Genomic DNA, 25,428 nt, shown 5'->3' with positions numbered 1-25,428 from the left:
AACGCAATCATGCGCAGCTTCCCTAACTCACGGCGCCAGATGCAGCACTCCAAGAGCAAGTGATTGAACTCCACGGGGAATGCACGTTGGACAGGTTACGTGGTGGCTGTCTGGTGTGTGGCGAGATATGGAGGTGTCCCGGTTGTAATGCACTGGACTGGCTGAACCCCCTAAACCAACTGTGGTTATAGCCGATTGGGAAGGTGACTAACCGCTTCTGGCGCGCGGGCTCTGGTGCGCTGGCCCTGGATCGGTTGACAGAAGAAAAGAGATCAAGAGATGGGTTAAAGGAAAAGGAAAAGGAAAAAAAAAAAAGGTAAAAAAAAAAAGAAAAGAGAGAGAGATAATAATAATAAAAAGAAAATAAAAGAAGAAAAATAGTAGAAAAGGAAAATAATAATAAAGAGGGGAAAAAAGGAAAAAGAGAAGAAAAAAGAGAAAAAAAATAAAAAGAAAAAAATAAGTAAATAAGGGAGAGTCAAGTCACAGATAGCAAAACAAAGAAAGCCGCTCGAGGAGTAGTCAGACTCTCCTTAACTCTACGGTACTCAGCAAGTACGGAGTAGAGACATCAAGGATACACCGCGGCTTGCCATAGATCTGACATAGCTGACTGTTGACAACGCAGCTAGACCCGCACATGGTGCTCGCCGATGCGGGCATGCGTCTCGCCCTTGGAGCGAGCTTTGCTCTTCGATGTAGTGGTCTTCTTCTTCTCCTTTCTTTTTCTTCTCTGTTTCCAAGCCCTAGCGAGAGGTCTGTACTGAAGCATGTAGAACCACCGTCCTACTACCTGACACTTACGCCCTGTTTGCTAGTTTGCTATTGTTTGACGCCCCGTTGGTAACATTCAAAGGCTCTCAAATTCCACAACGGCAGAGGAGAAAGCGATGTTTGCGGTTTCTTAAGCCGGTAACCCTAGTTCCAGCCATGCCCCCTTCCTCGTCGCCCCATGCTGTCGAGTTCTTAAAGACTTAGGCACACCCAGATCAACCGACAATGAGACTTGCTCAGCGGACTCCTGCACTTGTCGTTCGCGAGTAGAGGGCCCCCCCAGCTCAAGTTTCTCCCCGGCTTCACAATGACCAGATTTCTCCTCGCGCTTCTCTTCCTCGGGCTCGGGCTTTTCCATGCGGCCCTTGCTGCTCCGGAACAGTATCCAGAAGTGATTCCCGGTCCCGGGTTACCGTCACTCGCCGAGCTCAACCTGACCTCCGCCGACCTCTATACGCGACCAATGCCCGACGTCAAAGGTGAGGTTGTTAACCTAGCTGAACCTTTTGCGCCCCTCCTTCCCTTTTGTTCACTTTTCTCGATAACCGAGCCCAAAGCTTTCCGACTGACCTGGCCTTTGCTTACACAACACGCAGCGCTACTTGCCCGCAACCCGACTCTGAACCGGCGGTATGAGCCCCGCTGCGGGCCGAGCGAAGACGCATATGCCAACGCTACCGAAATAATCGCGTGCTTCCACCTCCTGCTCAACCTTCCCAGAAGCACCAAGTGCGGGGCGTCGCGCGTTCTCGACGGCAATAGCTATTGCAAGAGTGGGAGCTCCGAGATTGCTGTCTTCAGTCAGTCCGGCAATTGGACGGTATCCACCTGGCAAGTCTTTTCATACCTTTGGCTGAACATACCGAGACATGGCCGAGGACAGATGGTTGCTGACTTGATTGTCGACTCAGCTACGACGTGGCGTATGGGGCGCTCTGGGTGATCGATCACTGCACCCGGCCGGATAATACCTGCGCTGGTATGTATCTCTGCCACGGTCTTTTCTTTCTGTGCTAAGTCAAGCGCTGATGGCGTCGATTCTATGGGAAGGATTCCAAGCGGCCTGGGACAACGGCGATCTGATTGTTGCTGCTGTCAAGCGGGACTGGTTCGGCAACTACAAGTCGCCGTGAGCACCGAAGCCACCTACTGATGATTAGAACGCTTCTTTGCATGTATTTCGAGGATGTATTTTGCCATCCAGACCATGTCCACCACCCCCTCCCTCGCCCAGGTTCGTGTCCGTTATCTGATCGGGAGCTTTGCCGCAACACACTTTGGTCGACCTCAACTGCCCTGCCTAAGCACTCACTGTCCCAGCTCTCGACGCTGGAATTCTCCTGTCAGGAGGGGTGGGGGGAGGGAGGGGGTATATATCAATTGCATAGTTGTGTTGTCCTTAGTCCCTGAGCTCATCACGAGAGATGTGTGGGATTTAGCGTCTTGGTTGCGTGTTGAAGATTTAGAGACAAGCCAGAGCCGAATTACAGCATGTTTAACTCTATCACAGTTTGAAAATCCACCAAGCCGATGTCTTGTGAATTGATACCCCAAGAGGCACATGATCTATCTTTGAGTCTATCAGCGACAGGTAGACACAGCACCGTCGACACTTTAATCTATGCTAGACATTATCAGCAAAAAAGAGGGAAAAAAAAAAATAAAATGAAAAGAAAAAAAGGAACTGACGTATACACAGATCCGCGTGGAATGCCAATGATGGAGGTCTTCCTGGTTGAGAAGGGAATAGAGAAAAGAAAAAGAAAAGCGAAAGGGCGAAATTTGTGGTGGTCTCGGAGACAAGCGTAAGTGATCGACGTGGTGCATAAAACACACCGTCGTGAGTTGACGTTGGACGCAGCGGATGAAGGAACAGCCCTTCCCGCTGCAACAGGTCCACTCTAGCCGCTACTCCTGCTTCTTCTTCCTAAGCTTATTCTTGGGCACTCTGACAAGCCAGTAGAGGAACAGAGCGCCAAAGACGTTGAAGACGATGTACGCCCACAGGATGCTGGGAGAGAGTGTCAGTAATTGCGTGTGACAAGCGCAAATCAAGAGCGATTTAGAAAGATAGTGCACTCACCCAAAATTGCGCCACCTATCTGCGTAGTTAGACTGCATGGTAGCAAGGAAGGTGTTGGTACTGCCGATAGCGCAGAACGAGCACTGCTCCCGGTTCTGGGGGTCTTCGAGGTACCCGCCGAAGGCGGCGATGTAGTTCTGCATATACTCGCCGCAGGTGGTTCCGTTGACCGGCTTGAACTTCAGGAACTCGTTGGCGGCGCACTCGACGTTGGTGTTGGCTACGGCGGTCGAGAGCATGGCGCTGACGAGGTAGGTGAAGGGACTGACGCGGTACATGAAGATCCAGAAGCGAGGCATGGTGTCTGGCTGGGCGAGCACACCGCAGAAGATGAGGCAGAGCGAGAAGAGCATGTTGGCAATGTTGCCACCCGCTTCGGCTGTCTCAAAACCGGCGATGATGAAGTCGGTGAAGGTTGAGGTGAACAGCATGAAGGCGACCAGGAGGAGGAACATGAGGCCACCGCGCTCGGCAGTCTGTCCGGCCGCCTCCGCGTTTGCTTGAAGACCGACCGGGTAATACCAGCAGACGAACATCAAGGCAGCCATAAGCGTGTTCCAGGGAAGCTCGACAATGATCTGCGATAGCATGAAGACTTTCCAGCTGTAGACTTTGGACGGCCGCTCGCGGACTTCATACAGCGAACGCTGGATAACAAAGTGTGGCATGGTCTGCTGGACGAGCTGGCCAAAGACGGTTACTATCCAGGGGGTGTCAGTGGCGGATTCAATCATCTTAGGAAGAGTAGAAGAGAGAAAACGGGAAAACGAGGGGAGGAAACAAGAAGAGAAGAAGGTGTGACTTACGGATGTTGAAGATGGCGTACATCTGATTCTGCAGGCCCTGGATTGTGTTGGGAGCGTCGAAGAAGACGAAGCCGATGAAGAGCGCAATAAGACAACACAGGGAGGCCTTCGAGTAGATGTACGACGGAGTGCGCCAGTACTGCTGGAAAACACGGTGCGTGACATAGACGAGCTGCTGCCAAAAGGGGGCGGCGAATTCACGGTAGCTCCCGGGGTCGTCGGTGATCGGGTTGGACTCCTTCACATCGGCCTTGAGGCGCTGCAGCTCGTTCTGGACAGCGGCGTACTCGGGACTCTCACGCCAAGTCTTGGGCCAGTCGATGTCGCTCGTGCTTCCTGGGGCAGCGCCGATGACCTCGAGCATCCACTCGGCCGGGTTCGCCTCGGGAGGGCAGGGGAAACCACCGTTGCGCTCGAAGTAGGATATCATGGTCTTGGAGTTCTTGCCGATGTCGCCAAAGTAGACCGTCTTGCCGCCTTTGGCAAGGAACAAAAGCCGGTCGAAGCGCTGGAACAGCATGGCCGAGGGCTGGTGAATCGTGCAGAGAATGGCTTGGCCGCTCTTGGTCAGCTTCTCGAGCAGGTCCAAGATGGCCCACGACGTTTGACTGTCGAGACCGGAAGTGGGTTCGTCGACGAAAAGGAGAAGGGGCGGCTTGGCAGCCAGCTCGACGCCGATCGTCAGGCGCTTTCTCTGCTCCACGTTGAGACCCTCGCCGGGGACGCCGATGACGGCATCCGCATATTCCTCCATATCCAGCAGCTTGATGACCTCGTCCACGTAGGCGAGCTTCTCGGCGCGAGGAACGTGAGCAGGCTGGCGGAGGAGCGCGCTGAAGTTGAGGGCCTCGCGAACCGTCGTCGTCTGAAGGTGAAGATCTTGCTGCTGGACGTAGCCCGTTTTGCGCTGGAACGAGGCGTCCCTGGGGCGGCCGTCGACAAGCATCTCGCCGGTGACGACGCCCATCGCGGTTCTGTCGGCCAGGCAGTCGAGGAGGGTCGTCTTACCGGCACCAGAGACACCCATCAGCGCAGTCAGCGTACCCGGCTTGACCCAGCCGTCAATGTGGTCCAAGATCTGCCTCGTCTCGCCCTTGACCTTGACCTCGTAGCAGACATTGCTCCAGTGGAAGACGCTGGTCTGCTTTTGGAGCACGCCTGCCTCCTTGTCGGTCGAATGGCCGTCGGACGCAGCGCCGTTGGCTGGCTTCGACACGGGTCCCGTGGCCACGGGTGTGCCGCCAGACTCGGCATCGCCCTTGTTCTCCTTGAAGGCGGCCGGCTTGTGTCCGCGACGGAAGACCAGCACTTCGCCCTTGCTCTTCTTGGCGGCGACGTTCTCGGCGGCTACCATGTAGCAGATGAGGAAGCCAACCATGAAGGCGAGGACGATGCCAAAGTTCCGCCACTTGTGTGCGTGGTAGTAGCGGAATTGGGAGTTGATGTAGGCATCCCCGTTGACAAACGGCGAGCCAGCAACGGCGCCGACCGCGGAGCATACACGATTCATGTCCCCGACGTTCTCGTAACCGCTGACTGCGGGATTCGGGACGAGCTGTGTGCAGGCAAACTCCCGGCCGTGGAACTCATTGACCATGAGCGACTCGAAGGCGTAGGCCAGAGGGTCGATGTAATTGATCCAGCGGCACCAGCCAAGCATGTAGTCGATGGGGACGACGAAGCCGGTGAAGATGATGAGGGCAAGGATGATGATAGCAGCGGGTACCATGGCCTGCGACAGGGTCCTGGACGAGCTGGCAATTGTCCGGAACATCATGGACATGGTCATGACGGTGAAGAAGGAGACGAGCAGGAAGAAGAAGAAGGCGCCCGGCTCCCGACGCAGGTTGGTCATGAAGTACAGCGTGATGTTGAACACGATGGCGTTGGCGATCTTGTACGGCATGTCGCAGAGCATGGAGGCGACAGCTTCGGCAGACGGATGGTAGAGCGCGTAGCGGTCGTGCTTCTCGACGATGGGACGTTGTGCATACAGAGTGAGGATTTCGAGGGCGCTAGCGAAGGCGTTCATGAGGCAGGCGAAGAACAAGAGGGCGCCACGCTGGTAAAAGCTTGCCGTCGTCTCCTGGAGGTCATAGAAGATGCTGGAGATGATGAGGGCCATGATGAAGTTCCCGATCAGGGCACCCAAGCTCAAGCTGGGGTCTCCAATCAGCCGCCTCCACCCCCGCCAGAGGCAGAGGTTGATCTGCTGGATGTACGACAGCGTGAAGGGGGACTTGAGCCGCTGCATCTTGGCCTGCTGCGCTCTCTTGGAGGCGCGGAAAGCCTCGGCATCCGGTCCGTTGATCGGGTGGTTCTTCTTGTACTCCTCAATCTCGGCCTGCAGCGCCTTGTACTCGGCACTGTTCTTCCACGCCGCGGCGAACTCGTCGGGCGTGCGCGGGGCCTTGGCCTCGAAGCCGGGACGGACAATGCGCTCCTGAGGGCTCGTCATGGAGGTCAGGAAGTCGGGCGTGGTCTGGCGGGAGGGGCACTCGAAGCCCAGGTTGATGAAGTACTGCTTGGCTTCGCTGGCCTTGCCGAAGAAGATCTGGCGCCCCTCGTACAGCACGAGCACCTTGTCGAAGAGGTCGTAAGCGCTCTGCGGTGACTGATAGATGGAAACACAGGCCGTGTTGCCGAACAATTCGGTCTGTAACCTCAGCGTCTTGCAGAACTCAATGGCGTTGGCACTGTCCAAGCCCCTTGTGCTATTGTCCCAGCATTGTAGAGGGGCATTGGACAAAGCAGCCTCGGCGATCGTGACACGCTTCCGCTCGCCACCCGAGACGCCACGGATATACTCGTTGCCGACCCGGGTGTTGATGGTATGGCTGATGCCGAACATGGCCATCACGACATCCCTTAGGTGGTTGGCGAAGAGCGTCCGGGACACTCCAGGAGGCAGCTGGCGCGGGGCGCGGGCGCGGGCGGCGAAGGTCAACGTTTCGCCGACCGTGAGCTGGGGGAAGTGAGTGTCGACCTCGGCAGTGTAGATGGCCTCCCCGCGGTGTTGGGTGTGCATCTCCTTGGCAGTCATACCTGCACCGCAAGTCAGTCCACAGCCTCGGCGAATTGGTGATGAGACGGAAGATCCAAGCCTGTGTCTCACTCACCCTGATAGTTGAAGTATGAGTTTTCGTCGACGAAGATGCCGTTGTAGTCGCCAGCGATGGTCTTGAGGAAAGTGCTGCAGCCCGAGCCGGGCGGACCCAAGACGACCAGCATCTCGCCCTTGCGGACGAGGCCGTTGAAGTCGCGGAGGATGTCGATCCGGCGCTTTCCGTGGCCGGTAAGCCTGCGCACCAGGCCGACCGCCTCGAGCCACACATTGACGACATCCTTCTGGTAGTCGGTGGGAGACCCGAAGCCGTAAACATTGAGGTTCTGGAAGGCAACCCCGCTGGTGCGGAACTGGTGGCCCTCGCCGGCGGCCATGTTAACGACGGCCTTGGCCCAGGCGCGGGCGTTGAAGTTGGGGCCATTGGGGTTCAATGGCGACGCCTCATCCTGAGAAGCGATGGTGAAGACGTTTGCGCCGGGCTGGACATCGGCGTTCGACTGGGCCGTGTACTTCCTCGCCAGAGCTTGCACGAGACTGCCGCGGCGTTCCTGCTCGATGGCGTCCGCCTCGTCGTCCTCCTCATCCTCGGCCGCCGTGTCGGTGGCATTTCCCGGAGTGGCTTCCTTCTCGGACCGCGGGGCGTCCACGTCGGTAACCTCCGTCTCCGAGGTGGCACGGGTCCGGCTCACCTTCTCGTTCCGGCCCGGCGACGACTCGACCGCCGGCGCGATACCATCATCTGTCAGCTCGTGGGTCCCCGGTCTCGCAGGCGGCGCCCCGGTCGTCTGCGCTGTGAGATCATAGTTCCCGAAGGAACCGGTCCCTGTGAAGGACATGGCCCGTCCGTCCGACGGTTGCGCCACCACGTGTCGAGACAGCCGGGACGGAGAATGCCGGCTTGGTGGGGCCGCAGGGCGCCCAATCCACAAACTCGCGCAGACGCTTTAGGCAAGGGTAGTGAAACAGAGAGGATTAATTGGGGAGTCAAGTCAACGAGAATAGAATAAATAGAGTCGGAGATAGGGACGAGCGAAGGACTACCTAGAGAGAAAGAAGGAGAAACAGCGCGAGGCTGGGGCAACAAGTCGCAGACTCAAGGAAAGTACGGGCAAAGGAACTTTCATCGTGTCGACGGGGGGTCGCGTGCGTTATGAAATCGGAGGTGCAGGGGAAGACGGAGAGTTCGCAGGGCCCGAGTGGATTGTGCACAACGGGTGTACGGAGTACACTGCACAGTCGGACATGTTGTAAGTTTCCCATTCCAGGGCAAAGTCTCCGAGAGGCAGCGCGCCGGCGAAAAATGTCCGTTACACTAAATCCGTTACAATTCGTTACACTAAACCCGGGCTGATGTGAGTGGGGTTCGCGAGGTAAACTTCCATCCAGGTTCCAGGTTCCCGTCAGGGGAAGCCCAAGGCTCGGGTGGCCCAGTTTTCAGGGGTACCTTAGCATACAGTACCCTTGTACACAGTATGTATTGGGATACATGGAAGTCCCATATCTACTGCGTGCTTGCAGCCCAAGTAACCGCCATCAGGCGCTCGAAACCCGCCGAAGACAAAAGATGATGTTTGAGATACTCAACTGTTGGTTGCGATGGGCGCCACCGCTGTGCTGACCTCATCCATGAGTGGTGCATGGGAGGTGGGGGTGCGCTGGTTTGCCCGGAAGCCGCGAGGTTGCAGTTTGTACAGTTATTTTCTCTGGCGGCACAGCAGGGCAGTCAGCCTTGTCTCCCCGGGACTTGTACTGTACTGTACACAGCGCATACACGGCGGAGTGTGACGCGATAGATGTCATGTAAACTCTCGCGTTCACAGGGCTGAAGGATTGCTTTGGTACCTCCTACCAACTTCCTGCCTTCAGGGCCAACTCTGTACTTTGTAAGCTCATTGAGGCTGACCCTGTGCCATAAACGTCAACGGCGCCAGTCTTCAAACCCTGTTCCTCCCCGACGCTCTGTAATCTTTGCGATAGAGCCCCTTGGGCGGTCCATGTTCCGCAAGAAAGTGCAGAGTAATGATTTACAGTCGCATGTAGTCCCACTTTGTGAATACAGGTATGTAGGTAGGTTGTACTCCGTAGGGCACTGATGCACGGCTGACGCCCCGCCATTGTGAGCCTTCCAAAAAGTCCCTGATCCTGATTGAGATTTTTCTCATCTCATCAGCTCTTGGCGAACCTGTTTTTGACCAATTCTTTTGGCCCAAGAGCCAAATGGACCCCAAGCTGCATCCCGGGCCAGACACCATCCGAAGCCCTAGCCCCGCAGTCCCGGGATAAAGCGGGTCCGAGAGCCCACTCGCACTTTTCGGGCTCCATCTATACTCCGAATATCCGTTGCGCCGACCCCACTGGGCAGTCTCAATCCGAGGCCTCTTGTGCAATGAATGGAGTACACAATACGCAGTCCGAAAGAGTTCATCTTACTCAGCACTCAGCACTGCTCGGTTTCGGGATTTGATGCACCTCTTTGGTTAATACTTAGATACGAATACGGCAACACTGCTATCGCCTCGCCCTTCGCCTCCCTTCGATCTGGGCGGGAAAGTTTGAGCGGTGCGCTCTGCTACTGTTTTTGGCAGGCTCCATCCTACGTTGCCTGTCAAACAACCACGGGTGTTGAGTTGATCATGTTAAGCTACGCAATAAGTAGATAACAGAAAACCAGCTGGCTAACTTCTTCAAACAGAGTTTGATTTCCCTCGACGAATTTCACTTTGAAGCCCGTCAGGTTGGTTATCTATGTGGTCGACTGTCGTCAAATTCGCGCACATTCGCAACTGCACGTAGCAAAACTCTCCACTTCGGGCCCAACAGATGGCCGAGTCACGGAGGTGGGTTGTTCAGAGAAGCGAAGTAGACAAAAAGCAATGCAGTCGGCTACATCTAGTGTACGTCAAGGCATGCTCTAAATACTGCGGGAGGTAAATACACGGCCCCACCCGCTGCTCGACCAGCGTGCCGGAGGCTCTTGATTGCAGCTTGGCATGATGACACTGTCGTGAGCTGGGCATCGCGACCGCGGTCTTTGCTACGCGCCGAGTTACCTCGGGCCTATCCGGACTACCTAGCCGAGTGCTAGGACCTCTCGCATTTCAAGAGAACCTTGGGCCCATGGTAACCTAGTTGTCCATTTATTCAATACAGAAGGCACCTGTTGACAGACAGTCCACGTCCGTGGTGCCGCAAACCACTCATCTGAACTGGATGCACCGCTCTACAGTGAAAGCGACGGCGGGACCAGGACCCATCCTCGCCGTGTCCAGCGTAGGTTGGCAAAAGGTGTTCGAACAGACAGCCCTCATGATGGCGCGTGAATAGCACATTGGTTCGCCGAACTTCGTGCAACGGAGGTGTCCCCAACAAAGTCACTGCTGTTGGCTACTGATTACAAGGCAGAGAGCCGAGGTTTTGCTCCTATTACAGGAAATTGATGCCCACACCAACCTGCAAGCCCTTGCGCCCCTCCTCTCCTCTCCGCAACACCAGCGGCAGGCTGAAATTGAGCTCAAAGCGGGCCACAGGGTGGGCGTACACCAGACCGACACCAGCGGCCAGGCTTGGCAAGCCGTTGGTGAGCTCGGCAACGGCTGACCTCACGCCCCTGAAAACGGTGGCGGAATCCATCGCGAGCCCCTCACTGCCTTCCTTGGCCTTCCCTTTGTTGCTGATGGCCACCAGCCGTCCAGCATTGGCAAACAGCTGCAATCTCAGCGGGGATTCGGGCCCCGTCCGGGGCAGGGGAATCAGAGCATTGACGCAGCCTGCGGCGAAGACGTCCCCGCCGACGGAATCGGTCCCGTCGTGGGGGCCGAGGCCGCCGAGCTTGAAGCCGCGGACGTCGGTAGGCCCGCCGAGCTGGAAGCGGTCGTTGATACGGCTTGGCTGCGCGGGACCGGTGAGGGAATAGCCCGACGGAAGCGGGTAGAGGACGCCTAGGCGGAGACCACCTCCGACCGAGATGCCGGACTTGGTGGCCGAGCCGGGAATCGGCACGGGCAGGGCACCCGAGGCCTCCACTTCCGTCTTTGCAAAAGAGACATCGCCGCGAAGGGGGCCCCACCCGGCCAATTCGGAAATGGTTCGGATGAGGTAGCCGCTCTGCGGGAGCATCGGGTTGTCGCGGCGGTCACGCGTGAAGGTGTGCGTGAGCGAGCTTTTGACGGAGTCCCCTGCATCGGCGCGGACCGTGGGGGATGCCGTGCCGGTGAGGCCTGTGAGTTGCCTCCAGGCGGCCGAGTATGCGATGGCGTGGCTGTCGCTGTTGCCAGCCAGCCAGGCGAGCCGTAAGTTCGCGCCGGTTAGGTGCTCCTCGTGCGAGGCCCATGGCTTTTGTGTCGCCGAGCGCAACGCTTCCAGAGAGAGTCGCAGATCCGGGTTGCCGTTTATGGGGGCCGAAAAAACGGCATTGTAGGCTGATCTCGTTCGGGTGCCGGTGCTGGCGTTGACGGAGAGCGTTTCGGCGCCTCCAAAGATGTTGCGTGCGACGGCGTTGGTGTATGCTGAGCCTTCGGCATTGCCGAAATCGGTGCCGGCGCTGAAAACCAGCCGCGACTTCTCCTTGACCCGGACAGAGATATCGAGCTCGGTTCTGCCCGTCGATGGTGCGGATTCAGAGCGCGGGGCCTCGGAGAGGAACACACCGAATCCCTCCTCCTTGAAAATGTCTTCTCAACAGCTGATGGGTCAGTAAAAGCCCCCATGAAGAGCGCAGGGTCTTTTGCAAGATCAGCGGCATGGCGCACCGAAACGGGCGAGCTTCTTGGTAGCTACCCCAATGCGGTCGAGGACTTGGCCCAGGGTCGTCTCAGCACGGGTACCGTCTTCTATCAAGGGCTTGAAGACATGGTCGAGCAAGCTTCTTCGAGTGTTGGGAGCGCCGTGTACCTCGACAGAGTTTATGGAAGCAGGGGTGAGGAGATGTTCGTCGAGCTGTAGCCGGGACTCTCGTGTCAATAGACGGACTTCTCGGTCGGTAAGTGCTCAGTCGGGGCTACGAGTACCATATTGGAGGGTCCGTGGCTGGGTAACTGCGCCGTGTTGGGGACGGCAGTGGTGTCTGGCTGACCGGCAGCCTGTTGAGAGGGAGAGGTCAGTTGTCTGGCCAGAGTACTGGATCTCTACGCAAACGTCAAGGTTCCTTACATTGCTGTGGCCGAAGCCATCGGAGGCGGCCATTGGTGCGTCTCTTGCCGTTGATAATGGCCACGATCAAAGGCCGAAGCAGCTTGGGAAGCTCACATGTGCTCTGTCCGTTGTCCCGTTCTTTTTTGGGTTGGTTTCTGCCGGGTGCTTCCGAACTTGCAGTTCCGCCCCACGATTCATGGGACCTGCTTGTGGATCCATTGGGCTGACCCTGGTCAGTGCCTGCAGCAAAGCACCTTGAGCCACAAAGGTGGGACATGAGCACCCTGCGCATCGCCCAAGCGGCGTCATCCAACAACATCGATCATTCCAACCTGGTCGGTCGGCATCCCTCCCGAATCCCATTTCCAGTCCTACTGTGTGCGTCGCTCGACAACCCCGCCTGTTCGTACGCATCAGATCACTCAGTGCTGACGTTGCAAATACCAGGTTGTCCTGCTCCCGCTCATTCGTTTGCTTTCTTCTTTGACCCCCTAATCGACCAAACCGCCGCCGCTCAGGCGTCCTTCCTCCTTCCCTTTCGTCGAACCCAACCATCCGCGATCAACCCGTCGCCATGGCCAGCCGTGCAGCCCAGAAGCGCGTAGGTGTTTCCAAAAGCGACCCCTTTCCGGTTGAGCATTGCAGAGAAGGGAGCACCGGCTGATCATACTTCGCCCTTTCATAGTTGACACGCGAGTACAAAAGCATTACGGAAAACCCGCCACCATACATCACAGCACATCCGTCGGAGTCAAACATATTGGAGTAAAGCCCACAGCTGGCCAGCTTATTCCCTGTATTAATGCTAACATGTTGATGCGAAGATGGCACTACATCATCACCGGCCCCGAAAACACGCCGTACCACGGAGGTCAATATTGGGGCACCCTCATATTCCCGCCAAACTACCCGTTTGCGCCGCCGGCGATCCGAATGCACACCCCTTCCGGTAGATTCCAGCCATCAAGTCGGCTGTGTCTATCCATCTCAGACTTCCACCCGCGATCGTTCAACCCGGCCTGGGAGGTCTCGACCATCCTGATAGGCTTGCTCTCGTTCATGACGTCGGAAGAGATGACGACAGGTTCGGTGTCGGCCAGCGAGGCGGAGCGGAAATACCATGCGGCACGTTCACGATGGTGGAACTCGACCGGTGGCGGGTCGCATCTCAAGGCTGATCACAGCTCGGGCAAACACAACGTCAAGGCTGGCGACGGCGGGGCCAAGTTCAAGTCTGAGTGGCCCGAGATCGACCAGGAGAACTGGAAGTGGATGCGCGAAAACAAGATCGATCCGGCGACGGGGAACAAGATCGTGGAGAACGGCGGCCCTTCTTCATGCGGGCCGCAGCTCGGCATCGCTGCTAAGAGTGGTCACCAGGCCCACGCGGTGGTGGACGCGGTAATCCAGCAGAGGGATGCCGGGCAGGGTTGGCTGTTTCGGAACAAGCTATTGCTTGCAAGTGGGGTCATCTTCATTTATGTTTTGATCGCTCGGCTTCTCGGAGAGGGTAGCTCGTAAGCACTACTCGAGAGCATGAGTTGCATCTGCGGTTCTGGCATCGGTGAAGAATGGAAGCACTACTCCGTCTGATCGCCAGAGCTGGCGCCAGCCTTCGGAGGAACTTCTAGCGCGGGGTAGGGAGTTCTTCACGGGGCGTTTGGGATACACTCGCGGGCTGTGCTTGGCTTTGTGGTCGCGTCGCTGGGTTTTTTCTAATTGATGGCTTTGGTCTAGCCCTGGGTACGATACCTCTGAAACTGCTCGACACTTTTCGACGCGGGAGATACATACTGTATACACGGTCAAGATAGTAGACATGGCACTCTGGGGTCTTGGGTCAGAGGGTGATGTCAGAACCGGGGCCGTGATTCGGCCCCGGCCCGGGCCGGCATACCGAGATTAGGATCCACCAGGCCGGGCGCACAACTCCCGCCCAACCTGCGCCCTCTCTCCTGCAGTCTTCCTCAATACAACACCTTCAACACCACGACTGAGCCGATCTTCTGTTGAGCACCCGCATCGTGATAATTTCAATCTAGCCGATCCTGCGCGGTGGTTCCAACAGGTGTACGATTTCGCTGGACAGGATAGCGCTTCTTTATATCTTCTCTAGGTGGTAATGACCCTGGAGAAAGTCGGGTGTCTCGTGACTACCTAACCCGCCCATCTCGTCATAGGGTATGCAGCCGCAAAACCAGCAAGGCGAACGCTCCACGTACACGGTTCTTGCGCAAGGACTTGGATCACTCCACTTGGTGAGTACGGCTCGAGTTGGCGTTGGAAGCCCTTTGTCTGAGTTAACTGTGACATCCAAGAGACAATCAACTCGGAAGGCATCAAAAGTGTTCCATGCCGCGTGGTTGTCTGCAGATATCATGAGCTCTCCAAACTTTGCTGTGAGATGAGATCCGGGAGGAAGCCGTCATAGTCACCTTTTTATGGCAGTTTACTCCGGACGTCCTGCCGTACTTGCCAGCCAGCCCCCATCGCAACAACCCGCCGCTCCCCAATTCTTGGCGCCTGGGAGTCCGTTTTCCCTTACTTGGCTGGGGCTCCCCCAAAAACATGCTGCTGAGGCGATCAAACAATAGACTGTGTTTCCATAACGTGGTACAGCCTCCGAATCACGCTAGAACCTTATGCGCGCGTCGGGGAATATAGCTCGGAATATTATTGAGCTCTGGTCTCACGGCAAGCCTGGTTGCTACTTTTTGGTTGAGGATGTCTGGAGTCGGTCTGGGGAGCCAAACGGCATCTCCTGTGATCGCCAGATCGTCCCATTGGGAGCCGGCACTTGACGACGGCTTGACAAGTTGGGCAGAGTATTCCGTACACAACAGTCAGTTTTCTCGATGCGTTTCACAATTCTCGTAACACGTACCTCTTGCATCCTCCATATCTGTTCCATTCCTCTTGGCCATAGACATTTGAATTTGAATTTTCTGGCACTTGAAACACACTGCTACACAGCTCGTCGGGAACCATCCCTGTGAGGTGCTGCCAGCATGCCAATACGGAAAATCAGCTGAGGTGCCTTTCGCCATAATGCCCGAGAAGTGGTAAGTGGTTTGCGCATCCTGCCACTTGGGAAGTTGGGGGGATTCGTTCGCAGAGAGCCCAGGGCAGTATGAATATCCAGGCCTACCCCTATCCACCAGAGCCTCAGCTCAGCCAGTGCTGAGGCTGGAAGACGCTGGGGGACGCTTGGAGGACTGCGCAGCGCGCGAGACCGCAGGATCGGTCAGGAGGGCAAAACAACAATACTCCCTGTCGCCGGTCGGCAGAGGCACCATGGAGTCTGCTCTCAACGGGAAGACGCCGAGCGCACAAGTCGTCGGGACGACTTCGCTGTACGAGAATGGCCAAATACGGTTGATTCCCGTAAGTTCACTCTCTCGGTGTCCGTGGCGCACCTTGTTGTGTTGTTCGATCGCCCGCTGACCTCGGTCCCAGGCGCCAAGTCCAGATCCGAAAGGTCTGCATCCGAATTACTCTCCCGACAACTGTTGGGCATCATGAATGAGTTTGGCGGCTCACAAAGATTCAGATCCCTTGAACTTACCGGAGTGGCGGAGATGGGCGGCCATCGCCAGCCTGTGTTTCTGTAAGTTGGTCCCCCCTTTCTCGCCCTCAAGGCCGTTGTATCTGACGCGCCCGCGGTCAGTTGGCTCCTTAGCCCTCTCGGCGGAGATCATTGTTGGCAGCCTTATCCCAGTGTTCCTCCTCTATTACTCCGGGGTCGATGTGCGCATCCTCAACGCATTTGACTTCCGGGCCGTCAGCGGCGGGTCTGCGACGGGCGTCAAACCTCTTGCCATCATCCCACAGGGCGTCGTGCCTGCCGACATTGGGAAGGTCTCCATGCTGGCGACCATTCCGCTGCTGAGCAACGGCATTGCCAGCTAGTAAGATTCCGTCTTGTCTTTCGGGCCAGGCATGGACTGATGATTCACCGTTGTCGCCGGCGCAGCTTCCTCGTGCCCTTGTCCATTGGCATCGGACGGCGGCCGGTTCTGCTTTTCGCCGGCGCCTGCGCTTGGGCTGGTGGTTTCCTCGCTGTCGCAAGCCCTTCTCTAGATGTCCACTTGGCTGCGCGAGCGATACAGGCGAGTGTCTTGAGCACAGAGCTGCCTCCGCCTGTGAGCATGACTAACCGGTGTCGAGCACTAATCAGGGGCTCGGAGCGGGGACCGTTGAAGCACTGATACCCCTAATTCTACAGGACATGGTCTTCATTCACCAGCGAAACAAAGCCATGGCCGCCGTGGTTGCGAGTCAAGGGATCCTCATTACGGGTTTGGGAATCCTCACGCCGTACCTCGCCTCAGTTCACGACTGGAGATGGATTTACTATATCACCTCTGGTTTCGGGATCGTCGCATGGCTTTTGTTAGTCGTGTTTCTCCCGGAGACACGGTGGACGCGGTCGAAAGAAGAGCTAAGTAAGTGCCTGACGCCGGTGCCGCTCACCGCGCTGCGCTAACCACTGGGTCACCCACAGGCGGTCAGCAGTTCTATCCCATCGAACCAGGGAAGAATCGGCCGGAAATCGACTATGGAGGCCGTCCTCCCCCATCACAGTGGTCGTACATGGCATTGTTCCAGCACGGGTTTGAGTGGAGACAGGCGGGCATGTCCATGCTCAATACCCTCAGGACCACTCCGTTCCCTGCCATTGTCTGGGCTACCCTGGCCAACAGCATTTTCGTCATTGTCAACTCGGCGGCGCAACAGATTAGCTCCTTTGCCCTCCTAGCACAGGGGTGAGTCGCCGTCTTCGCTCGCAGTCTTCATCCGAGGGTACCGTACTAAACTCAACTCTGCAGTTGGCAGTTCCAGTATACCGGTCTGAGTGTGATGCCATTCATAGCCGCCACCGGCCTAGTTTACATATTCGGCGGCCCAGTCGCCGATCGAATCTCGAATGCCATCGCGAGACGCAACGGCGGTGCCCGGGAGCCCGAACACCACCTGCTCAACATGGTCTTGCCCCTCGTGTCCGGCCTGGCCGGGACCTTCATATTCGGCTGGGCGGGCCAGACCAACGCCTACTGGGCCGTCTTGATGGTGGGATCCTTCCTCATTATCTTCGGCTCTCTGGTCGTAATGTCGGTCCTCAACGTTTTTGTGGTCGAGAGTTACCCTATGTGGGCCGGTCCCGTGCTGGTCAACGTGTCGAGCCTACGCATCATCATTGCCTTCTTCCTATCGAGTCAGTCCACGACGTGGATCGCCGAGAAGGGCTTCTTGAACACCTTCGTTATCTATTCCGAGGTCATGATCGTCATCTCCTTGGGCATACCGGTTCTGTATTTCTTTGGGAGGAAGATGAGGCAATGGACCGCCGGCAAAGTGAAAACGACGGCTCCCAGTGACGTCTTGAAGAAGGAGTTTGATGACAGCTTGAGTGAGAGGTCGGCTTGATTCGAGAGTGTGCGAGAGGCGACACCACCTCTTTGCGCAGTGCGGTCAACATTATTGCTCCGGAAGTTGATGATGATCCATACATGTCGTCAGCAGTTACCAGAGACCCCGCGAGCTGAGATGCGCTTAGAAAGCAAGCTCGTTTCTTATTGTGTCTCAATGCAGGTTGACCGGTCAGTGCTGCAGTCCAACACAATTTCCAACCCGCAACCGAACTACGATCAGGGTGCAATGCTAAAGGTCCCCATTCTCCGGCCAGCTAATGCTTTTCTCCGGATCGCTCTGGGTCGCCGAGTTAACGCCCAAACGGGAAGATTTACCCGGCTATATTGCCGTTGTTTAAGGGCTGCTCATACTACTGATGCTCACTTGGACACGTTGCAATCGAGCCTCAGCATCAACAGTCATGGATGCTGAAGGATTAGTGCAGTCCAGTGCTGGCATCCCGTGTTACACAACAACGGTCGTTCTTCAAGCGTATCCAAGATTCAGGGGTACCGCTAAGCTTGGGTGTGTAGCACGTTTGGCTGCTCTAACTCACATGTGCATATGACTTTGTGCATCGAAAAACTGGTGAAGACATCGTCCAAGAAGAAGATGTCGTCGTCGACGACGACGAAGAAGAAGAGAAGAAGAAGAAGAAGGAAGAAGAAGGAAGAAGAAGGAAGAAGAAAGACAAAAACTTGGTATAAGCCACAACTGATCTCGGACCAAGAAATCGGAAGTAGTCCAGCTCGCTACGAACAAGAAGGGAAAAAGGAGACACATACGCAATTGATCGAGGTCAACAAACGTCTAAGAGAAAGTAACAAGCTTGCTCTTCGCGCAGACCCCCTTCGCAAGCGTCTGGATCGACCCGCTCGACAGCAGCTCCAAAACCTGCAGATTCGCCTCGAACTCGCGCGTGATAAAGTTGCGGATCTCAATCGCCACCAGCGAATCCAGCGGGTAATGGGACAGCGACCTGGTGATGTCCAACTCCTCGGCTTCCATCATCAGGACCGAGGAGATCTTGTCGACCAGGCCGCGGCAGATGACATCCTCCGCCTCGGCGCGCGTGGTTGCCTGCTTGAGGGCAGCATTGAAGGACACCACGGCGTTGAGCGAAGCGTCCTTGGCCGCCGCCTCCTCGGCCGCGATGCGCATCGCCTTGAACTTGGCATCCTCGGTCCAGAACGGCCGCATGGTCGCGGTGATGCGCATGCCGGTGATGGCGTGGCTGTTGCAGGTCGAGGCCATCGTGCCGTCGATGGCGGCCTGGAGCAGCGCGAGCACCTCGCTCTCGCAGATACTGTCGCTGCCGAGGTTCCTCGCCACCTCGGCCGCCTTCTCGAGGTCCTCGGCCAGGTAGCCCGAGTCGGAAACGGCGGTCAGGTCGAGCGAGGCCGCGGGCAGGCCGCGGGCGAGACGGTGCTGCACCAGCGCGTTGAGGAAGCAGTTCGCCGCGCTGTAGGCGGCCTGCCCGCGGTTGCCGACGGCGCCTGCGGCCGAGGAGATAGCCACGAAGAAGTCGAGCGGCGAGTCTGCGAGTGCGTGGTGGAAGTTCCATCCGCCTTGCACCTTGCCCTCGATGACCTGCGTGTAATCCTCCCACGCCATCTTTTCGAAAAGCACATCCTGCACACCCGTGTCAGTCGCCTTATGTTTCATAGAGGGATTTGGTGAGTGCGGAGAAATCGTACCCTGAGTACCATGGTGCCATGCACCACACCGCGGATAGGGGGCAGGTCGCCGAGGATGGAGCTAATAAGCTCGTCCACTTCGCTCTTGTTGACAACGTTGCAGCGGCGAACAACGACGTTGGTGCCAATTGCGCCAAGTTCGTCGACGAGCTCCTTTACCCTGCCCGTTACGGAGCCGCTTCTCGAGACCAGCACGATGTTCCTTGCTCCCTTCGCCGCCATCCACCTAGCAAAACTGCGGCCGAGGCCACCAGTGCCGCCGACCAGGATATAGGTGGCATCCGAGCGGAGGAGGGGCTTCGCCTTCCTAGAACGAGCAGCCTGTACAGCCTGGTCAGTGATCTACGTAGCTGGTGAAATACTGCAGCGGTAGCCCGTACCTTGACGACGTCAGTCGCACTGGGAACCACCACGAGCTTGCCCATTGACTTCCCAGTTTGCTGCGTCTTCAACGCCGTTTCGACGTCCGAGATGGGGAATCTTGTGATGGGAACTGCGGGCCTGATCTTGCCGTACTTCAAGAGCTGCGCAACGTCCGCAAGTAGCCGCTTGATGGTCTTTGGCCGCTCAGAGATCAGGGCCAGCATGTCAAGGCAGATGAAGCTGGCGTTGCTGTCGATTCTGTCGACTTCCAGCCGCGCCTTAGAGACATTCTCTCCCCGGCCAAGCTCAATGAAGCGCCCGAACTTGTTCAGACATCTCCAAGACTCGCGGAGCCCGTCCCCGGTGAGGGTGTTGAGGATGACGTCGACGCCATGCCCCTGCGTATCTCGGCAAATTGCGTCTGCAAAGGAGCTGTTGCGGCTGTAGAAGACACGCTCGTCCGGGAGTCCGAACTCCTTCAACAGGAGCTCTTTCTTCTCCGCACTTCCAACAGTCACAAAGACCTCAGCACCGATCATTTGTGCGATGCAGACGGCTGCTTGTCCAACAGCGCCGGCCGCGGAGTGGATGAGGACAGTCTCGCCTTCACCGAGCCGCCCAAGCTCTACCAAGCTGTAGTATGCTGTCGCATACGCGAGCGGCAGGCTGGCAGCAGCCTCGAATGTGAGGTCCGCCGAGATCTTGAAGGCGAAGGCCGCCTTTGTCCTCGTTCGCGTCGCAAACGCACCTGTGGTAAGCGCCGCGACACGATCGCCAGCCCGGTAGGCCGTGACTTTGCTTCCCACCGCGGTGACGACTCCGCTTGCTTCGATTCCGCAACTGCCCAGAGGGATTTGGCCTTTGGCAGCCATACCGTCCCGGAAGTTCAGTCCGATGGCCTTAACCTCAATCTCAACCTCGTCGGCCTCCAGCGGCTGCTCAGCAGCCGGGTCGTCAACGAAGTGGAGCGTCTCCAACGCGCCCGGCGCTGACAGTGCCATCTTCAAAGCTCGGTGGTCCTCCCCAAACAGCGTAGGCTCGAGAGCGGATGGGTTTGTCTGCTTGTGGACGTACTCGTCCATCTCGGGATCGTGAACAATTCGAGGCGTGTAGAAACGCCCGCCTCTCTCCATGAACTCCAGTTCTCCAGACATGGAGGAACCCGAGTGAAAGACGAACTTGAAGACCTTCATGATCGCGTCGGCCGTCTCAAGCTCCGAGAGCGGTGACTCGGCGTCCAGATCGAGGGTAGCAAACTTCAGCGCAGTCTCTGATCGGATGGTTCGGCTCAAGCCGGTCACCATGTTGGCATCTGGGTTTGCCGAGTTGTCGTACGCTCCGCGCACGACCCACAGTACGCCCTCGACGGACGTCAACAGCCTCTGCAGGCCGTCGAACTGGGCGGGTGTGAGTGTCGCAAGGAACGGCTGGTGCAGCTCGCTCAGAAAGACGCAGATCTTGCCGGCAGCGTCGACGGTTTCCAGAGTGCCAAAGTCAGCCAGCCTCCCAGTGGCCTGCTCCAGAGAGTTTGCCAGGCCCATTGCCACGAGACTTTGGAAACTGGAGTCCTCGTGGATGATGACGACCTGGGCGTCCGTTGGAAGGTCTTGGACGCTCTCGTCGTCGGTCTCGAGGATCGGATCCCACTCCAACTTATAGCAGAGTTCCCTCGCTGCGGCGGAGTCCGCCTGCGTCTCGCCGTCGAGGATGGGGGAAATGGTGAGACCATCCAGGGAGATGAGCGTCTCAAGCTTGTCGTCGCCCGTGACGGCGGCCACGTTGACCTTGGCTGGCTTGGGGCTCGAACCAGCGGCGATCTCGCCTTCGCAAACGGCGCGGACCGCGCTGCCAGGGTCCTTGGTAAACCGCTGGACGCCGAGAGAGACAGTAACCCGGTCGACAGACGAGGGCAGATAGATGGTGCCGACGGGACGTCGACCAGCTCCGACAATGGGCCAATACATCTCAATGAGAGACTCGAGGAACGCCGGCTGGAGAACCGCATCGGTTAGATAACCGCTGGGCATCTCCTTTGCGACGTCTGGCACCACAAGGTTCCCCACCGCGTGGGAGTCGGATGCGTAGCAGCTGGTTACTCCCTGGAAAAGAGCCCCGTAGGCCACGCCCAGCTTCGAGAGGCTGTCATACATGGCTTGTGGAGTCACAGGCACCGCTTCCGGCTGGCTAGTCCGAGACAGGATGGTCTTGAGACGAGCCTCCGCGTCTCGAGCGCGCCTGGCACTGTCGACCTCGTTGACATCCGCTTCCAGAGCCGCAATGAGACCAACGCAGTGCTCGGTCCAGCCCTGTTCGCTCGACCAGGAGCAGATGCGGAACTCGTCCCAACTGCCAGGGGAGGAGGGACCGCTCTCCTTTCGTGGTCTGAGGGTGAGCGTGACCTCGATGTCCTTGTCTGGAATGACGAGAGGCTTGGTAATCGAGACGTCCTTCAGCTCGAAACTGTCGAACGGGCAGCCCCTCGCGGATGCTCTTTGAGCCGCTGCCTCGAGGGCCATGGCAATGAACCCGGCCATGGGAAAGACAGTCAAGGACTGGATCTTGTGCTGCCGCAGCCAGGGGAGGTCATCCAGCCGGACAATGTTGCGCCAGGTGGGCTCCAAGTCGTTGGAGTAGTTGGCCAGGGTGCCTAGAATGTCGCTCCGGCCGCCAGGAGCGTGCTTGTGTGCTCTTGTCATGCGAGACTCCTGCCAATACCTGGACGAGTAATTCCAGGGGTACCGCGGCAGGTCGGTCAGCAGCACGGGCGGCTTGGTCGGCTTGGGGAAGTTGATTGCCCCGAAGTTGAGGCTGGCGCCCCTGGTGAACAGATCCGCAGCGAGTTCCAGCGCCGTCTCTACCGCATCACGCTTCCGTACGAGAGCGGACGCGTACGGGATCTTAAGGGCGCTGCCGCCGATCTCCTTCAGGATTTGCTTGATCGGCCCCTGGAGCCCGGAATGCGGACCAAGCTCGACGAGCATGTTGACGCCGTGCTTGTGCTCGCCGGCGGGTTCCAGCATGCTCTGCAACGCTTCCGAAAAGCGCACTGCGCAGGTCAGGTTCTCCACCCAGTAGTCCGGCTGCAGCTCCGTACCGTCGACCAGGCGCCCGTAAAGGGATGAGTGGAACCGGATGTCGGTGGGAACGGGGGGCCGCAGGTCGGCCAGCGACGCTCGGTACTCCTTCGCCACCAGGTTCATGTGGTGGGAATGGTATGCCACGTCCACCACGAGACGCCTGTTAAAGAGCTGCTTCTCCTCGCAGATCTTCTCGAGCTCGGCAATGGCCGGCTCATCGCCCGAGATGGTCAGGCTCGAGGGGCTGTTGTAGCAGGCGATGCGGGCTTCCTTCTCCTTGAGGCCGTCGAGAATGGGCAGGAACTGCTCTTTGCTGCCGCCAACGGCCATCATGCGGCCTCTGAGCTCCGGATGAGATCGTTTGAGGATGGGAATAAGCCTGCCGCGATGGTACGCAATCCGCATGGCGGAGTCGAAGTCGATGATCTCCGCGGCGTAGGCGGCCGCGATTTCGCCGCTTGAATGACCAGCAACGGCGGTTGGACGAATGCCCCAGGACCGCAGCAAGTCAATCAGCGCCAGTTGGATGGCAGTACACGACGGTTGACTGATATGGGCCTCGTTAATCTTGCTGGTTTTTGCGTCTCTTCCCAGTTCCTCTGCGTAAGGACACACGTCAGTACCTTTCCGGAGACGGGGTGCTGTGTATATATGGATGGGATCCCAGAGAAGTCCTTACCGATCAGGGACCAGTCAGCACCGTTCTCAGCCAGACACCTGTCGGCCAGCTCGAGGCTGCTGCTGAAGGTGGGATACTGCTCATAGAGCTCTCGTCCCATGGCATGCCACTGCGCGCCCTGCCCGGTGAGAATGAAGCCGATCCTTAGCGGCCCAGTCTCCTTTCCGGGAGTGTACTTTTCGCCGTTAATCGCTTCAATGAGCTCGAAAGAATTGACGGCCGGAATGGCCGCTCTCCACTGCAGGAGAGATCGGCGCTGCCCCAAGGTGTAGGCTAGATGTCCTGTCAGGTCCTTTTGGAAGATTTCTGGGCGCTGTTCAAGATAAATGACGATGTTCTTCATCACCTGCGAGAGCGCCGTCTTGTCGTTGGCCGTGAAGACGTAGAGCTTCCGTCCTTGTCCTGCCTTTCCAGATGTGTCGTCACCGCCGGCGGCAGAACCCTTTGGTCCTCGGAATGGCGGAGCCTCGAGCACGACGTGACCGTTTGTCCCGCCAAACCCAAAGTTATTGACGCTGATGTATTTCTTACCGCGCGGCCATGGCCGCTGGGCAATCGGGACCTTGAGATTCCACTCCTTCCAAGGAATCTTGGGGTTTGGTTGCTTGAAGTCGTAGTTGGGGAGGATGAAACCGCGCTCGAGCATCAGGGCAGCTTTTATGATGCCAGCAATCCCTAGCGGATGTCAGCAGCTGCGAAGCGGCAATAATTCTCATGTTACTCATACCTGAAGCGCCTTCGAGATGGCCAATGTTGGACTTGACAGACCCTATCCACAGGGGATCGCGTGCTGTCCTGTTCTGGCCCAGCACGTTGTGGATGGCGGTGGCCTCGATGGGATCCCCCACCCGGGTACCCGTTCCGTGAGCTTCAACGAAGCCGCAGTCGCGTGGGTCGATTCCCGCGTTCTTGTACACCTGTCTCATCAGGGCCTCTGGGCCGCCGAGTCCGAGTCAGCTTGCTAGGCTGTCTGTCATAATCGCAACATGGGGGCAAGCTGACCTTGGGCGGCTCCGTTTGGCATGGTGATGCCGGGCGTCTTTCCGTCCTGGTTCAAGCCGGTTCCCACAATGACTGCCCTGATGGTGTCATTGTCCCTGATTGCCTGGTCAAGTGGCTTCAGCACCAGCATGCCACAGCCTTCGCCGCGTCCGAAACCGGTCCCCCTGTCATCGAAAGCAAACGACCGCCCCGAATCTGAAAGTAATCTACTCCGTTACCTGCTTAGCACATATTGCCGAACTCACGGATGTGCCGGGCTCTGGAACGGGGACGTACCTGCAAGTCGAAAAGGAGATCCAAAACTCCGGTAGCATGTTGAGATGGCAGGCGCCGACCAGGGCACAGCTAATCTCGCCGGCCCGCAGACTCTGGCAAGCCAGATGCACAGCGACCATGCTGGACGAACAGGCTGTGTCGGACGTGAAACTCGGGCCTCTCAGGTCAAAGAAATGCGAGATACGGTTGGACTGCATCGCAAATGCGCAGCCTGTCGGGAGCATGTCAGAAGCTTTTCCCACCTCGATGCTTCTAATTGCCCGCTGGTCGGAGGGTGGCTCGCACTTACCGGTTGCCTGATGCATGGGAATCGTATCGGAATCCCGGAACAGGTGTGACTCGTACTCGGAGAACGAGCCGCCGATGAAAACGCCGACGTCCTTCCCGACGATGGTGTGCTTGGGGATTCCCGCGTTCTCGAGGGCCTCGAACGTACACTCCAGGAGAAGGCGCTGCTGGGGATCCATAGATATGGCTTCCTTCTCTGTGAGCCCGAAGAAAGGGGCGTCGAAGGCGGCGAGATCAACATTGAGGAAGTTCCCGCCGACTGGATTCAGGGCGCCCCCCTTGCCGGGGTTTGGGTGGTAAAACCGGGAGCTGTCGAATCGTTCCTTGGGGATCTCGGTCCACCCCGAGCGAGCCCGTGTGCAGAGCTCCCAGAACTCGGCAGGAGTAGAGACATTGCCCGGCATGCGACAAGCCATTCCCACAATGGCGATGGGCATCGGCTTATGGGAAGTAGAGAAACCTCCCGAGGGCCCGTGGACGCCGTTGACGCCATTGACGCCATTGAAAACACCATTACCGGCTCCGTTTGAATGCCCGTTCGGGTGTCCATCTAGGTGTCTGCTGGCGTAGCCATTGGTGTGCCCGTTGGTATGCCCATTGGCCTGGCGGTTGTCGGTGCTGACATGGAAGTAGCCGTTGACGCTCTCCCCTGACGGGCTGCCGGTGGAGCTGTTGTCCGGAGTGATGGCAATGGGCGCCATAGCTGGAGGGAGCTGCGCAAGAGGCGTGGAGGGGCCTTCCGCTGCTGTGGCCTGCCCTGAGGTACTCTAGTTC

The 25,428-nt window shown here is 57.6% G+C and overlaps 6 protein-coding genes across 6 annotated transcripts; 3 read left to right on the top strand and 3 right to left on the bottom strand.

Moving 5' to 3' along the window:
- The first annotated feature begins 728 nt into the window (after window positions 1-728).
- THITE_2110654 (uncharacterized protein) lies at window positions 729-1,766 on the top strand. Its single transcript, XM_003650769.1, has one exon. The coding sequence runs from the start codon at window positions 1,082-1,084 to the stop codon at window positions 1,715-1,717; it is 636 nt and encodes a 211-aa protein (XP_003650817.1). The 5' UTR covers window positions 729-1,081; the 3' UTR covers window positions 1,718-1,766.
- Window positions 1,767-2,542: 776 nt separating this feature from the next.
- Window positions 2,543-7,668, bottom strand: THITE_2110651 (uncharacterized protein). The gene is made up of 4 exons (XM_003650768.1): window positions 6,783-7,668; window positions 3,664-6,708; window positions 2,858-3,557; window positions 2,543-2,785 (listed from the first exon to the last, which is right to left on the bottom strand). The coding sequence occupies exons 1-4, from the start codon at window positions 7,564-7,566 to the stop codon at window positions 2,683-2,685; spliced, it is 4,632 nt and encodes a 1,543-aa protein (XP_003650816.1). The 5' UTR covers window positions 7,567-7,668; the 3' UTR covers window positions 2,543-2,682.
- A 2,282-nt stretch (window positions 7,669-9,950) lies between these two features.
- THITE_2110648 (uncharacterized protein) lies at window positions 9,951-12,022 on the bottom strand. Its single transcript, XM_003650767.1, has 4 exons — window positions 11,879-12,022; window positions 11,737-11,808; window positions 11,479-11,665; window positions 9,951-11,400 (listed from the first exon to the last, which is right to left on the bottom strand). Exons 1-4 carry the CDS (start codon window positions 11,909-11,911, stop codon window positions 10,154-10,156), a joined length of 1,539 nt encoding a protein of 512 aa, XP_003650815.1. The 5' UTR covers window positions 11,912-12,022; the 3' UTR covers window positions 9,951-10,153.
- Window positions 12,023-12,434: 412 nt separating this feature from the next.
- Window positions 12,435-13,648, top strand: THITE_74555 (uncharacterized protein; the record flags this gene model as incomplete). The annotated part of the gene is made up of 3 exons (XM_003650766.1): window positions 12,435-12,467; window positions 12,546-12,625; window positions 12,685-13,648. 3 exons carry the CDS (start codon window positions 12,435-12,437, stop codon window positions 13,379-13,381), a joined length of 810 nt encoding a protein of 269 aa, XP_003650814.1. The 3' UTR covers window positions 13,382-13,648.
- A 1,506-nt stretch (window positions 13,649-15,154) lies between these two features.
- Window positions 15,155-17,287, top strand: THITE_2142385 (uncharacterized protein; the record flags this gene model as incomplete). The annotated part of the gene is made up of 8 exons (XM_003650765.1): window positions 15,155-15,244; window positions 15,317-15,338; window positions 15,411-15,467; window positions 15,528-15,768; window positions 15,834-15,969; window positions 16,038-16,305; window positions 16,365-16,626; window positions 16,690-17,287. 8 exons carry the CDS (start codon window positions 15,155-15,157, stop codon window positions 17,285-17,287), a joined length of 1,674 nt encoding a protein of 557 aa, XP_003650813.1.
- Window positions 17,288-18,082: 795 nt separating this feature from the next.
- Window positions 18,083-25,355, bottom strand: THITE_123823 (polyketide synthase; the record flags this gene model as incomplete). Its single annotated transcript, XM_003650764.1, has 8 exons — window positions 18,083-18,904; window positions 18,970-19,290; window positions 19,350-23,008; window positions 23,089-23,763; window positions 23,876-24,022; window positions 24,091-24,296; window positions 24,367-24,499; window positions 24,656-25,355. 8 exons carry the CDS (start codon window positions 25,353-25,355, stop codon window positions 18,083-18,085), a joined length of 6,663 nt encoding a protein of 2,220 aa, XP_003650812.1.
- Window positions 25,356-25,428: the final 73 nt, after the last annotated feature.

Source organism: Thermothielavioides terrestris, chromosome 1 (assembly GCF_000226115.1).
Source record: "Thermothielavioides terrestris NRRL 8126 chromosome 1, complete sequence".
Classification (NCBI taxonomy): Eukaryota; Fungi; Ascomycota; class Sordariomycetes; order Sordariales; family Chaetomiaceae; genus Thermothielavioides; species Thermothielavioides terrestris.
This window is presented reverse-complemented; position numbering and strand designations above follow the sequence as displayed.

Coding starts and splice junctions, on each gene's coding strand:
- THITE_2110654 (XM_003650769.1), top strand. CDS start 1,082: ATGACCAGATTTCTCCTCGCGCTTCTCTTCCTCGGGCTCGGGCTTTTC.
- THITE_2110651 (XM_003650768.1), bottom strand. CDS start 7,566: ATGTCCTTCACAGGGACCGGTTCCTTCGGGAACTATGATCTCACAGCG. Junction 6,709..6,782: donor CTCATACTTCAACTATCAGG/GTGAGTGAGACA, acceptor CTTGCGGTGCAG/GTATGACTGCCAAGGAGATG. Junction 3,558..3,663: donor GTACGCCATCTTCAACATCC/GTAAGTCACACC, acceptor CCCCCTGGATAG/TAACCGTCTTTGGCCAGCTC.
- THITE_2110648 (XM_003650767.1), bottom strand. CDS start 11,911: ATGGCCGCCTCCGATGGCTTCGGCCACAGCAAT. Junction 11,809..11,878: donor ATGGCTTCGGCCACAGCAAT/GTAAGGAACCTT, acceptor CCCTCTCAACAG/GCTGCCGGTCAGCCAGACAC. Junction 11,401..11,478: donor CAAGAAGCTCGCCCGTTTCG/GTGCGCCATGCC, acceptor GCTGTTGAGAAG/ACATTTTCAAGGAGGAGGGA.